At 40.6% G+C, this 14,358-nt stretch overlaps 1 protein-coding gene across 1 annotated transcript; it reads left to right on the top strand.

The window, feature by feature from the left end:
- Window positions 1-448: 448 nt before the first annotated feature.
- LOC130222219 (oocyte zinc finger protein XlCOF15-like) lies at window positions 449-1,652 on the top strand (the record flags this gene model as incomplete). The annotated part of the gene is made up of 1 exon (XM_056454853.1): window positions 449-1,652. A coding segment is annotated over one exon (636 nt), but the record flags the coding sequence as incomplete, so codon positions are not given.
- Between the last annotated feature and the right edge of the window lie 12,706 nt (window positions 1,653-14,358).

Raw genomic sequence — 14,358 nt, forward strand, 5'->3', positions numbered from 1 at the left:
TTTCAATTTACTATAACTTCTATGTTAAAGGGCTTTGACACAATTTACATTGTAAAAGCACTAGATAAATAAAGATGAATTGAATCTGCTTAAATGTGTACATGTTAGTGGACCGAACAAAATATGATGTAATTTATTTTACATTTAATGTGCATCAAAATTACAGTGTGTGTAGCCAATGTTTCCAGTGTCTTTTCACTTTTCAGCTTTGATGAGAATTTTTAAGACTTAATAAAAACTAATGTTTTATTTATGCATTTCAGACCTAATTGAAGAGAATGAGGGGAGTAAAGAGGAGGAACATCATGTCAAAATTGAGGAAAAAACTCATTTACAGACTGGTGGTATTTTAAAAAGGAGATATGAGAATCGTTTCACCTGCAGCCAGTGTGGAAAGAGTTTTGGAAGAAAAAGCAATCTTAAGATTCACATGATGATTCACACTGGAGAGAAACCATTTACATGCACTCAGTGTGGGAAGGGGAAGAGTTTCAGCTGCTCAAAACACGTTAATCTACACATGATGATTCACACTGAAGAGAAACCATTCACATGCACTCAGTGTGGGAAGAGTTTCATCCGCTCATCATCCCTTAATATACACACGAGGATCCATACTGGAGAGAAACAATTCACATGCACTCAGTGTGGGAAAAGTTTCAGCCAATCATCACACCTTAATCAACACATGATGATCCACACCGGAGAGAAACCATTCACATGCACTCAGTGTGGGAAGAGTTTCATCCGCTCATCATCCCTTAATCTACACATGAGGATTCACACTGGAGAGAAACCATTCACATGCACTCAGTGTGGGAAGAGTTTCAGCAACTCATCAGACCTTAATAAACACATGAAGACCCACACTGGAGAGAAACCATTTACATGCACTCAGTGTGGGAAGAGTTTCAGACGCTCATCACACCTAAATGAACACACAGTGATCCACACCGGAGAGAAACCATTCACATGCACTCAGTGTGGGAAGAGTTTCAGCCGATCATCACCCCTTAATAAACACATGATGAGCCACACCATTCAGAGATACCATTCACTTGCACCTAAGCTGCAGCCACACTAGACTTTTCTCCCCATAGACTTCCATTCATACGCACACGAATGCGTCAGACCGAAAATGCAAGTTTCGCAGTTCACTGCATTGCGAAGTTCAAGCTTGGTGAACTCTGACCTGCGAAATCGCTTTACTTGACTGTGTGAGACCAATCGAAGATCAAAACATGACCTCTCTGGACAGAAATGTAAAATATGGACCAATCGCTTACTTTTTTTAATATCTATTCATCTTGTTTAATCCTGCCCTTTTCGCAGAGCTGTACAACAGAATTTTGCATGCTCAAACTCTAGTGTGACTCCAGCTTTGGCGTGGGATGAGTTTCAGCAACTCCTCAGACCTTAATAAACACATGAAGACCCTCACTGGAGCATTTACATACACTCAGTGAGGGAAGAGTTTCAACCGATCAGCAAACCTTAATGAACACATGAAGATCCACACTGGTGTGAAAGAGTATGTGCTTTGAGTGTGAAAAGACTTTTATTACAGCTCCAAAATTGAAACTGCACCAGATGTTTCACACTGGAGAGACAGTACAAGTGTTCACACTGTTACAAGAGGTTTAATCAATTAACACATCTAAAAACCAAAAGAGGATTCACACTGGAGAGAAACTGTACAGATCTGATCAGTGTCTACAGAGTTTCGCTCATTCGGCGCAGCTTAACAAACACATGGACAAAAAGTTGCACACATGACATGAATGCAGCAAAACATTTTCTCATGTGCACAGGATGTTTCATGTCTGAATAATGTTTGAAAAGGCTGAGTACGATATACTGTTTTCCAGCACTCCTACACTGCAGTAGGTCGGGTTGCAAATGTGTTGCGCTCCTCGCGTTTACCATAAACACAATGGTACCGTAAACACATTGATGGTGGCTGAGAGAAGAACAGTTTCATAAACATCTGGCAAACAGCACCTCTGCGGCTTAAAATCTCTTTGCAAGTGATTGTACAGGTGCGGATTACTTGTATCATGTAGTTAAAGTGTTGCTGTGATTATATCCTAAGTTCTTTATCTACATTATTATCCCTAGACATTTGTTGGTTGCTTTTATTGATTGTTCTATGAGTGACATTTTATAATAAATAATTTGCATTCAGGCTATTTTGTTGGCTCATCTCTCTTTTATTGTGCAACTCAAACAAGCGGGTCATAACACTTTGTAAAATGTGTCCAGTTGTATCCGACATCTTGTCCTTTCAGTCATGAGCACAGGTGTGAGTAGGAACCTAGATTGAGCAAGAAATGGAGAACATTGCCTTTCGTCTCAGCTCCTTCACCACAACAGACAATCACATCAACTGCATTACTGCTGCTGCTGCACTGATCCATCTTTTAATCTCACATTCCATTCCTCTTGAGAAAAAAAAAGGCAGATACTTGAACTCCATTTGGGGTAAGGACTCTCCTTTAAACTGGAGATGGCCACCTTTTTCCGGTCAAGCACCATGGTTTCTGACTTAGAGGTGCTGTTTCTTTCTCTGGACAACGTTATCAGCAAATGGCAGAGACAGTCCTAGCCTGCACCTAAAATTATGTCAGTAAAAATTATATTTCTGAGATCAACCTCAAAAATAACACATTTACAAAATAAAGTGAATAAATAGATGGATGGATAGACATTGTAGTGGTGGAAGGGGAAGTAGGATGGCTTGTTGAACTATAAACCAAGATGGAGGTCTCTCAGGAGGGATGGACCAGTGCGCGAGATGTCTCAGACTGAAGGCGTAATAATGAAATAAATGCTCAGGAAGCCCTAACCCTATTTCATCAACTGGCTGTTGCGATGTACTCCTATGCCACCTAGGGTGCTTATTGTTCCAGATAAATTATTTGACTAAATAATCCAACTGTTTTAAATATTGTAAAGAAATATTTACAGGATATACTGAAGTAGAGAAGTAACTTTAGGAATGCAGTTCATTTCGAGTATGATAGTTTGTTATTTTGAGTACCTCAGAGCAGTGGTTCTCAATTCTGGTGCTTGTGCAAAATGAGTTGACAACCGTCTAAAATTAATTTAAGCTCTTACTACTAGATCTTAGAATCACACCTGAAAACCACAAAAGCAGAGGTTTGGCTTATCTGTAACTGCTTAAGATCAATGTGCACCAGATCAGCAAGAGACAACATTTGTTTAAGTTTCCTTTGCCAACTGGCCATGACGAAACACTGCGTTCCTGATTGGTTGGTGACTCTGCTTCAGTGACATCCTTGGGATTGACTCGCTTGTAAGTGGAAGTTGTCCTGGGTTACCGGGATGACAGACTCTGTTTGCGAGTCGATTTGCAGAAGTTTTTTTGCGGTTTCGTGTTGCATGGAAAGTTCTTTGCGACCCGATTGTGTGGCGATGCAGTGTCCGAGAGCATTTTGAAGACCAGATGAGCTGCAGCATTCTGGAGAATCTGTAGAGGATTAAGGGTGCAGGATGGGAGTCCAACTAGAAGAGCACTTTAGGAGTACAGCCTTGAAATGACAAGAGTTTGCACTAAAGTTGTGCAGCATGATCTGTTAAGAAGGGCCTGATTTTTCTGATGTTGAAAAGTGCAGATCTGCATGATGGAGCTGTGTTAGCAATGTCCTCTTTGAAGGACAACTGATCATCCAGAATCACCCTAAGATTATTTACCGAACTACATGGGTAATGGTGGATGATCCCAGCTGGATTGAGAAATTGTGTTGAATGTGTGGAGTTGCAGGAAGGTGATGTAAGCAGATGTAAGCAGTTGGTGATGTTTTTTCCAAGCCGATATCCTTTAGGCAGTTTGATGCGAGTTAAAAATTTGGAAACTTAGTTGAAAACAGCCCTTTGTAGTGTTTTGGCAATAAATAGAAGGAGAGAGACTGGTCTGTATTTTTTATCCAATGAGGTGTTGAGTGATGTGTTTTTGAACAGTGAAGTTACCCAGGCCTGTGTAACCCCGCTGGCCCTACACCACCCAACCCGCTCTGAGCTGGGATCGAACTGGCGACTGTCCGCATGGCAGTTGCTTTAACAAGGAGGCTAAAGACCATGGCCCCCAGCGTCTGTCGCCAGAGTACCTTTAGAGGTCAGAGGAGTGAGGTTTACCTGCACAGCACTTCACTAGCTGGCCTCCGTTACACCTGCTTAAAAGTGGTTGGGAATGTGCCAGTGTGAAGGGAAGAGAGTGAATTTTTCTTCAGAGGGTGTTGTTTGATGGAGATTTAGGTTGGATTTAGTGGGAAATAGACTGCTAATTTGAGTGTTTTTTTGTGTAAAAAAGGAGACCAAATCAACAGCTTATAAGGAGTTGATTGAGGAGGACAAAGCAGGGTATTAAATGTCCTGAATAGTTTGCGGATGTCTAAAGTGGTCTTAATTGTGTTATGGTAGTATGTGGTTTTGGCCGAATGGAGTTGGGAGGCTAAAGATGCAGCTGGGTTTGGTACTGCTAAGGTCAGTGGAGGCTTTTTGTTTTGTGCCATGCTTCTCTGTTGCCTGGGTGCTGTTCGATGTTATCTCAGATGCCCTAACACTAACCATTCTCTCAGACCATCCGACAGCCAGGGGTTAGAGGGAGTAGGGTGCATTGATCTGGTGGGGACAGGACAGATCTCACCTAGGCAGGATGTAAAGTGGAACAGAGTGTTTCTGCTCCACTATTTACATCAAAGGGAAACTGTCTGTGAGGGAAGAGAGAATGTAACAGTGGAGGGGAAGTGTGTGGAGGACAAACCAATTTTTACTAGCAGCAATTTAGTTGTTAAAATCAACAATTGAATTTCTGATGTATGGATGGTATACAGTTTAACCCAAAGAATGACCAGTCTGTCAGATGAAGAAGAGCTGGAGTCAGAGATTAAATAAATAAATAAAGATTACTGAAGAAGTTTCATCAGCAGAAGCCAGCTTCAACACTTGAAAATGAGTTCCTAGCCGCTCTGCTTACAATCACAAATCAATAACAATTATACTCTCACATAACGTCATTAACTGCGTCACGCATATAGGTGTTCTAACCTGATGTTAAAACACAGATAGACTAGGAAAATTTCCACGTGGGTGCATGCGTACGATTCTGAACAATATCTTAAGCATAAGTCAGACATCCACTAGACTGACTCCAGACCAAGGTTATTATAGTTAGAAAACGATCAAAAAAACGTAAGCTAAAATGTTAAATAATTGTCGTTAACTGAAATAAAAATAAAAACGAGTTTTTCAAAAACTAGAACTAACTGAAACTGTATTGTGTACATACAAAACTAACTGAAACTAGCTAAAATTATAGCAAAAACCTCCTTCGTTTTTGTATTTGTAAATGTATTTAATACATAATCTTACTGTAAGCCTTTTAGAAGTAAATCTATTTACTCCGCGCTGCAGGTGTTTGACCCGTACGGCACCTCAGAGTCTGTAGTCCTGCTGCCATTGGCCAGAACGAGCTGGTTCTCCTCCAGTCATCCTCGCTGTTGCTCCCGCGACAAAAACAACAGGACATCAGAGCAGCACGGTGATAGCATTAAATACAGACTTAAAACTATTACTTTAACACGTTTGTGCCAATAATGGGTTTTAGCTCTGTATCGTGAATGAATCTTTTTAACCAGATCTTCCTAGTGAACCGGTTGAACTAGTTCACCTAATCGAACTGAATCATTTGAAACATTCGCGTCTCCAGTAAGCACTCATCCACAAACTACTTACTTTTTAACAAACCTAATACCCCCTCTAACTCAAAATAATCCAATGTATACTCTTATTCAGTTATTAGAACAGTGACGTTACACCAAGATCAAATTTGAGAAGCGGTTAACCGATAAAACTGCGCATGTGTGATTCAGTGAACCGAGCACAAACAGTACAACAGCCTGCTGTGACAGAACTAAACTTCAACAACTGCGTAATGGAGTTTAAATAGGTGCATCATGCTTCAGTTGGGTTGCAAAACTTTACTGTAAGACATTTTTCAGATCATGGTGATGTTTTAATTGACTGAAATTACTATTGCTGACTTCATAATGTTAAGTCCTAACATCCGCTATAAATATCTGAACTTCCCATCACTACTGTGTATCTAACATCAGAATCAGCCCTGCATATTGTACTTAAGGCTGCTGTCTTGTGGGCTGTTGTATTTGAATTTGAGGATGGGTAGATGGTGTAGTAGATGATAGTGTTCATGTGTCCTCTGAATACAGGTTTCAAAAAATGTATGGCTGAGTTTTTATTATACAATATTTATTTGTTGATTTTGAATCTTGCACCTAACAATATCCTCATTAAAAAAAAAAAAATAAAACTAATACTGAAACTAATAAAAACTAAACTAAAACTAAGTCATTTCAAAATATAGAAACTAATAAAAACTAGTAAATCTCCCTCAAACGAATTAAAACTAACTACATTTGAAAACAAAGTCAAAATTTAAAGAAACTAATGAAAAATCCAAAACTATTGTAACCTTGCTCCAGACATATGAAATGGATCCACAATCAAATAGAACCACACACTTAAAGTATAATCTGTTTCTTACCAAAGGCTGAGTGTACTCTCAGGCCTCTTTATCAAACTGGTTAAAACCGGTATAATCTAATTCAGGCAGTTATATCCTTACTACACAAAGTCTTGAATAAAAAGTAGAATCACTTTAAAATAATTAACTGTAAATATAGCAAAATCACTTTAGACATTTTAGATAGTATTAACTCATAGAAATAACAATGGAGACAGTTGCTTCCAGTCCTCAGCCCTCAGTTCCACTCGAGGTCTCCGTGACCTCTGACCTAGTTTGGTGGTTCCTGAAAAAGTTACACAGAGATGGGCAAATGCACTGATTATTCTTACATAGAGCAGTGTGTTAACTTATTCATTAGTTAAAATCATTTCAAAGTTAAATACTCATTTAAATAATCAAATAATCACATTTTAAAGATAATGAGAACAGGATGATGCAAAAGTATCGTTGAAAAAATCGTTGATCCATTCTGAGATGGATTGAAAGGTATAAATCTGAATCCTTCAGAAGCCAGCTATTCTCACCACTATATTACCAACGCTTGTGGACATCTTCTCAGAAGTATAGAAAATGAAAGCTTTCAACCAAGGAGTTCTTTGTGTGGGCGAAAAAAAAGTCGAGTATGGATCCCATCTCTTTCTGACATTGAGGTTGGATAAAGCGTTCGAAGGTACAACCTCACCAAACAAACGGAGGTCAGTAATTTCACTCTGCAGTGGTGGAGTTCTCATCTTCTGTCACCTAGTATTGACTGTAATGAGCTACCCCCGTTTGAATGTCATTGCAAGGGTTGACTGGATGCAGCTCATGAAAGGGCAAGCTGACATTTTGTGGAGTAAAAGCTGGGCAATGTGTAAGAATGAATGGCGTGCTTTGTTTGCTGCAAAACATGCTAATAACATTCTCCTGTGTGATGCACTGTTCAAGTTACTGCTGATAACCAGTCTAAGACTGATGAAGAAGCAAGGATTATTAATGAAGAAAAACTGTCCAAGCCCAGTTTTCTACCCTCCTCTTGCTGTCAGCCAAGGTCTTTAGTGCCAGCACTGCAGACAATGCTGTTGGACTTGATTACATTGCTGATCTGTGTGGGGGGAGAACAGGTACTCTAACTGTGCAGATCCTCATTAGTATGGTGGACAGTATGTCTGCCTGTTATGCGGAAGACCGGAGTTTGATTCCCAGACTGAGAGGTGATTTGAGGTTTTTTTGTATTTTAGTTCTATATTTGGGAATGTATATTGCCGCTCTAGTTTTACCAGTTGATTCTTTTGATGCATCTGTATATATTTGTACTGTTTCATTATACATTATTTCTAAATACTGCTTAACATTTTGACATTCTCCTTTTGACTTAATTACATTCTTTATTTCCAGATTTACTATAGGAAAACAAAACAACCAAGGTGGAATTGTCATATAGTTATTTTTGCTACAAGAGATAGTACTGATCCCCATATCTTCTGCCTCTTTGCTACTGTTCCATCCAAAGCTACTATTAGTGCGACCATATTCCCAACATTCATTTAATACCATTTTTGTGGGGTGTGTAGCTTCTTGTCCTTTTAGATTTACCCAATATGATAAAGAGAGTTGTAATCTCCTGAGATTTAATGGCATCTCGCCTGTTTTAACCTGCAGTGCTGGGATTGGAGAGGTTCTAAAAGCTCCGCAACATATTCGAAGTGCTTTGGTCTGCATCCTGTCAAGTTCAGCTAATGTGGTTTTTGCTGCTGATTTATACACACACTTCCATAATCAAATACTGAACGAACTATGGCAATGTATATCTTTTTCAAAGATGACCCTGTTGCCCCCCAATTATATCCTGCCAAACATTTTAGTATATTAATTGCTTATTACTTTAATTGCTTTCTTAAAAATGTATCTATCATATTCTGAACGTGATTTTTGAAGGTAAGCTTACAGTCAAACCATACCCCTAGATATCTTATATCACTAGCTTGTTTAAGATGTTGTCCATATAGTTTAAGGTTTTTCGTTTTTTTTTTTTTTTTTTTTTTTTTTTGGAAAAACAGATAAATTGAGTTTTTTCCACTGATAGATCAAATCCCCACTCCAATGACCATCTTTCAACCTGACTAATTTCTGACTGCATTCTGTTCTGTAAGTTATCAATACTGCGGCCCCTTACCTATAATGCACCATCATCTGCATATAGTGTTCTGTTTATCTTATGTTCCACTCCATCAAAACATCATTTATCATTATATTAAAAGAACTGGGCTACACACACTTCCTTGTGGAGTGCCATTTTCTGTTGAATATGTGCCTGATGTCCTGTTCCCTATTCTAACTTCTATAGTTCTTCCCATTAAAGAATCTTTAATACAATTGAACATGTTACCACCTACGCCCATTTTATTGTATTTAATTAACAATCCCTCTTTCCATAGCATATCATACGCCTTCTCTATGTTGAAAAAGGTTGCCAAGACTGATTCTCTATTTACTTGTGCCTTTCTAATTGATTTTTTTAAACTTACTACCATCCATTGTTGTTCTTCCATTGCGGAACCCACTCTGATAAAGTATAATTATTCCCCTGCTTTCTAAATAATACATTAAACTTTTGGCTATCATTCTCTCCATAAGTTTACATAAGTTGATGTTAAGGCTATAGGTCTATAACTTGTGATTTCTGATTTATCTTTGCCAGGTTTTCCTATGGGGACTATAACTGAGTGTTTCCATACACAGGGCAGCTGTCCTTGTTCCTAAATTTTATTATAAAGATCGATTATTAAGGTTTTTGCTACATCAGAGAGTTGTTCAATCATTTTGTAGCTTATTCCATCTTTTCCTGGTGATGTGTTTTTAACTCCTATCAGGGCTCTCTTTAATTCAAACAGTGAGAAATTTGCTTCTAATGGGCTCTCCTCCACATCTTATTTCGCCAAAGCTTCTTTATTTTCTTCAATTATCCTATTTCTATTATTTAGCTCTCATGTGAGAGATTCTGTGAACTATGTTTCTTTACAAAACCTTTTGCAAGCATATCGCTTTGTCTTCATAGTAATTGCTTCAATTCTTATTTCTTAATATCGGTAGAGAAAATTCCATTCTTACACCACCCATCTTTCTAATCATTCCCCAGATCTCCTTAATGTGTATTTCTGTCCCAATATTGCTGCAATAATCTCTCCAGTATTTCCTTTTGGCTTCTTTAATGTTTCTCTTGGTTTTTGCCTGTGCTCTTTTATATTCCATTAAATTGTCAAAAGTATGATTTAACTTTACAACTTTAAAGATTTTGTTTCTATTTTTAACTGCACTTCTGCACTCATCTGTCCACCATGGTACCATGTTCTTTCTTCTAGTCCCTGATGTTTTACCTATTACTTCTGCTGACTCATGTATTATGCTTGTAATCATATTGTTTAATTCCTCAACATTGTTACTCGTGTTCGGCATGGCCTCGGTTAGTATACAGCTTGCTTTAAAACTGAACAGTTCCCAATTAGCTTTTCTTGTTTTCCATCTTATAGCCCAATTATCTTGTAAAATGACATTTTGATTTCTTAATTTTGTCCAAATTGGATAATGATCACTGTCCATTGTATTACTGCTTACTTCCCATACACACGTTCCTGCAGTTGCTGTGTAACAAAAGTAAGATCAATTGCTGATTCCCTACTATGAGTAACATATCTTGTGGCTCTTCCATCATTTAAACACACTAATTGTTTATCATCCATTATCTCCTCTATGATACCCCCGTTGCTATCTGTTTTTGTACTTCCCCACAATGAGCTATGAGCACTGAAATCCCCTCATACTATTAGTTTAGAGTTTTCTACCTCACAAATTTCCTCCAGCACTTCACTGGCTCCTGAAAAAGTTATAAAGAAACAGGCAAACGCTCTGAACATTCTTATATTAAGCAATGTGTTAACTTATTCATTAGTTAAAATCAATTCAAAGTTAAATACTCATTCAAATAATCAAATAATTATATAAAAATAATGAGAAACAAGATGATGAGAAAGGATAAACGTTGATTCATGCTGAGATGGATAGGAAGGTATAAATCAGAATCCTCCACGCTCTACAAAAGGTGGCTTACACGCCCAAACAGGGACTTGAACCCTGGATCGTCAGATGAAAGGTCTGACGCTCTACCGACTGAGTTATCTGGGGTCATTGGGGCATTAGCTCAGATTAGCTTGTGACCTGTCAAAGATGCAGCGTGCACTAAAAAGTGGGCTGTACAAAAGGTGGCAAGAGGGGGCGTGATGCCAATGTCACCGTAAGGAATCCAGCCATGACACAGATTCAATGCAGGATTGCTGCAGCCACAATGCAGAGTCCTTACGACAATACGATCACGGCGAGTTACCGGACAGCCGTTGTGGCCCCTGTGTGGTATGTTCCTGCCTGTGATATGCCCCTTTCTGTTCAGTGAGCACACACTGTTGATTTTCCTCCTCCTACCAGCACAACGCTTTTCCCAAGTAACGCTGGAATTGCAAAAAAATGATTGCTGTTGCAAGTACACGTGTTGTGCATCCAGATGAAACTTTCAGCAAGTGATAGCTCACTGGCAAAAGCTGCAGCTCCACAAGAAGAGCCTTACACGCCCGAGCAGAGACTTGAACCCTGGACGCTCAGATTAAAAGTCTGATGTTCTACCGACTGAGCTATTCAGGCTCCACGGCAGTGCCTTGCAAGTAAGCAAGGTTTCGGGTTGTGGTCGGCGCAGACCTTTACGGTACACAAAAGTTTACCGTGAGGTGGGTTTAGACTTGTGGTTGGTGTAGATGTTGCTAAAACACAACGGGTTACTGTGAGGTTGGGTTTATGGTTGTTGTAGGTGTAGACATCAGTAAAACACAGTAGTTTGGACTCCATGTCATGTGGGAGACATTAAAAAGATCAATGACAACTGCAGAAGGTCTTTCTGTTGTTGTGGCAATAAATGGAGACTTAACCATTGAAACCATTCATTCCATGCCTTAGAAGCGTGACTCGATCAACGCTTACCTACACAGCATGCTGTCATCAAAGGTCCCGTTGCTCATATCGAATCCCTAGTCTTCCACACTTTAGGAAACGTAAACATTCAGGACGTGCCATTAGCACAGCCTGCACCAAAAGGAGGCTGGAGATTACAGGGCATCACAGAGCGCAACGCCTGCCACCCTGAAAAACCTGCCGAGACCCTGATTCGAACCGGAGTTGCTGCGGCCACAACGCAGAGTACTAACCACTATACGATCACGGCAAGCCACGGGATAGCCGCTGGAGCCTCACTCTCTGTCATACATCTTTGAAAATGGAGGGCCCCCAGGGCAGTCAGCTGGCACGCGCTGTGGTTTTATTTTTGTCGCTTTTCCTACCAGCACATCCCTTTTCCCAAGAAACACTGGAGTTGCAAACAATCAAGGAAAGTCGCAAACTAAATCTTGCGCGCAGCCTGGATGTAGTCAGGATTCGAACTGCACGGGGAGCCCCCAATGGATTTCAGTCCATTGCCTTAACCACTCGGCCACGACTACGAAGCTTGACCTTTCCATTGTGCTCTTGCCTGGCGCATTGGTCGTGCTGCCCGATGACATGTAGAGCAAGCAAGAGCTCACCAGCAATAGATGTCGCTTGTAGGGATGGTATGCAGTTTAACCCAAAGAATGACCAGTCTGTCAGACGAAGAAGAGCCGGAGTCAGAGATTTAATAAATATAAATAAAGTTTACTGAAGATAGTTTGCAGTTACATCAGCAGAAGCCAGCTTCAACACTCGCCATGACTTCCTAGGCGCTCTGCTTACAATCACAAATCAATAACAATACTCTCACATAAGGTCATTAACTGCGTCCGCATATAGGTGTTCTAACCTGATTGGATAAAACACAGATAGACTAGGAAAATTCCACGTGGGGTGCGTGCGTTCAATTCTGAACAGTATCTCAAGCATAAACGTCAGACATCCACTAGACTGTTTGAGCTGACTCCAGACCTGAAACGGATCCACAATCAAATAGAACATACACACTTAAAGTATAATCTGTTTCTTATCCGAGGCTGAGTGTAGTCTCAGCCGTCTTTATCAAAACTGGTTAAAAACTGGTATAATCTACATTCAGGCAGTTATATCCTTACTACACAAAGTCTATCTTGAATAAAAGTAGAATCACCTTAAAAGAATTAACCGTAAAAACAGCAAAATCTCTTAAGACATTTTAGATAGTATTAACTCTAGAAATAACAATGGAGACAGTTGCTTCCGGTCCTCAGCCCTCAGCTCCACTCAAGGTCCTCCGTGACCTCTGACTAGTTTGGTGGCTCCTGAAAAAGTTATAAAGAGACAGGCAAACGCACTGAACATTCTTATATTAAGCAATGTGTTAACTTACTCATTAGTTAAAATCAATTTAAAGTTAATTACTCATTCAAAATCAAATAATTATATAAAAATAATGAGAAACAAGATGAGGAAAGGATAAACGTTGATTCATGCTGAGATGGATAGGAAGGTATAGTCCGAATCCTCCACGCTCTACAAAAGTTGGCTTACACGCCCAAACAGGGACTTGAACCCAGGAACGTCAGACGAAAAGTCTGACGCTCTACCGACTGAGTTATCCGGGATCACTGGGGCATTAGCTTAGATTTAAGTGCTTCTGACGTGTCAGAGTTGCTTCGTGCACTAAAAAGTGGGCTGTACAAAACAGGTGGCAAGAGGGGGGCGTGACGCCAATGTCACCGTAAGGAAGCCTGCCGTGACCCGATCCGAACGGGTTGCTGCGGCCACAATGCAGAGTACTAACCACAATCCGATCACGGCGAGTTACCGGACAGCCGTTGTGCCCTGTGCGGTATGTTCCTCCCTCTGATTTGCCCCTTTCGGTTCGTGAGCGCAAGCTGTTGTTTTCTCCTCCTACCAGCACGACGCTTTTCCCAAGTAATGCTGGAATTGCAAACATTTGATGACTGTTGCAAGTTTAAAAAGGAAGAGGAAGCGCACATGGTTGGCAGGACTCGAACCAGCGCGAGAAGACCCCAGTGATTTCTAATGCACCACCTTAACCTCGGCCGCAACTACAAGACTGCCTGTGCTCTCCATGTCCTCATGCCTAGTACACGTGTTGTGCATTCAGCTGAAACTTTCAGCAAGCGATAGCTCACTGGCAAAAGCTGCGGCTCCACAAGAAGAGCCTTACACGCCCGAGCAGGACTTGATCCCTGGACCCTCAAATTAAAAGTCTGTCTAAAACACAGTAGTTTGGACTCCATGTCATGTGGGAGACATTAAAAAGATCAATGACAACTGCAGAAGGTCTTTCTGTTGTTGTGGCATTAAATGGACACTTAACCATTGAACCATTCCTTCCATGCCTTAGAAGCGTGACTCGATCAACGCTTACCTACACAGCATGCTGGCATCAAAGGTCCCGTTGCTCATATCGAATCCCTAGTCTTCCACACTTTAGGAAACGTAAACATTCAGGACGTGCCATTAGCACAGCCTGCACCAAAAGGAGGCTGGAGATTACGGATGGCATCACAGAGTGCAATGCCAATGCACCTTGAAAAGCCTGCCGTGACCCTGATTTGAAGCGGGGTTGCTGCGGCCCCAACGCAGAGCACTAACCCTATACGATCACGGCGAGCCACGGGACAGCCGCTGGAGCGTCACTCTCAGTCATACATCTTTGAAAATGGAGGGCCCCCAGGGCAGTCAGCTGGCACTGGCTTTTTAAATAGCCAACTCTTGATGGCTGCTCTCGCTTACGGCCATACCCCCCTGTGCATGTGTGATAGTGGTACATTCCA

This window comes from Danio aesculapii, chromosome 4 (genome assembly GCF_903798145.1).
Source record: "Danio aesculapii chromosome 4, fDanAes4.1, whole genome shotgun sequence".
NCBI lineage: Eukaryota > Metazoa > Chordata > Actinopteri > Cypriniformes > Danionidae > Danio > Danio aesculapii.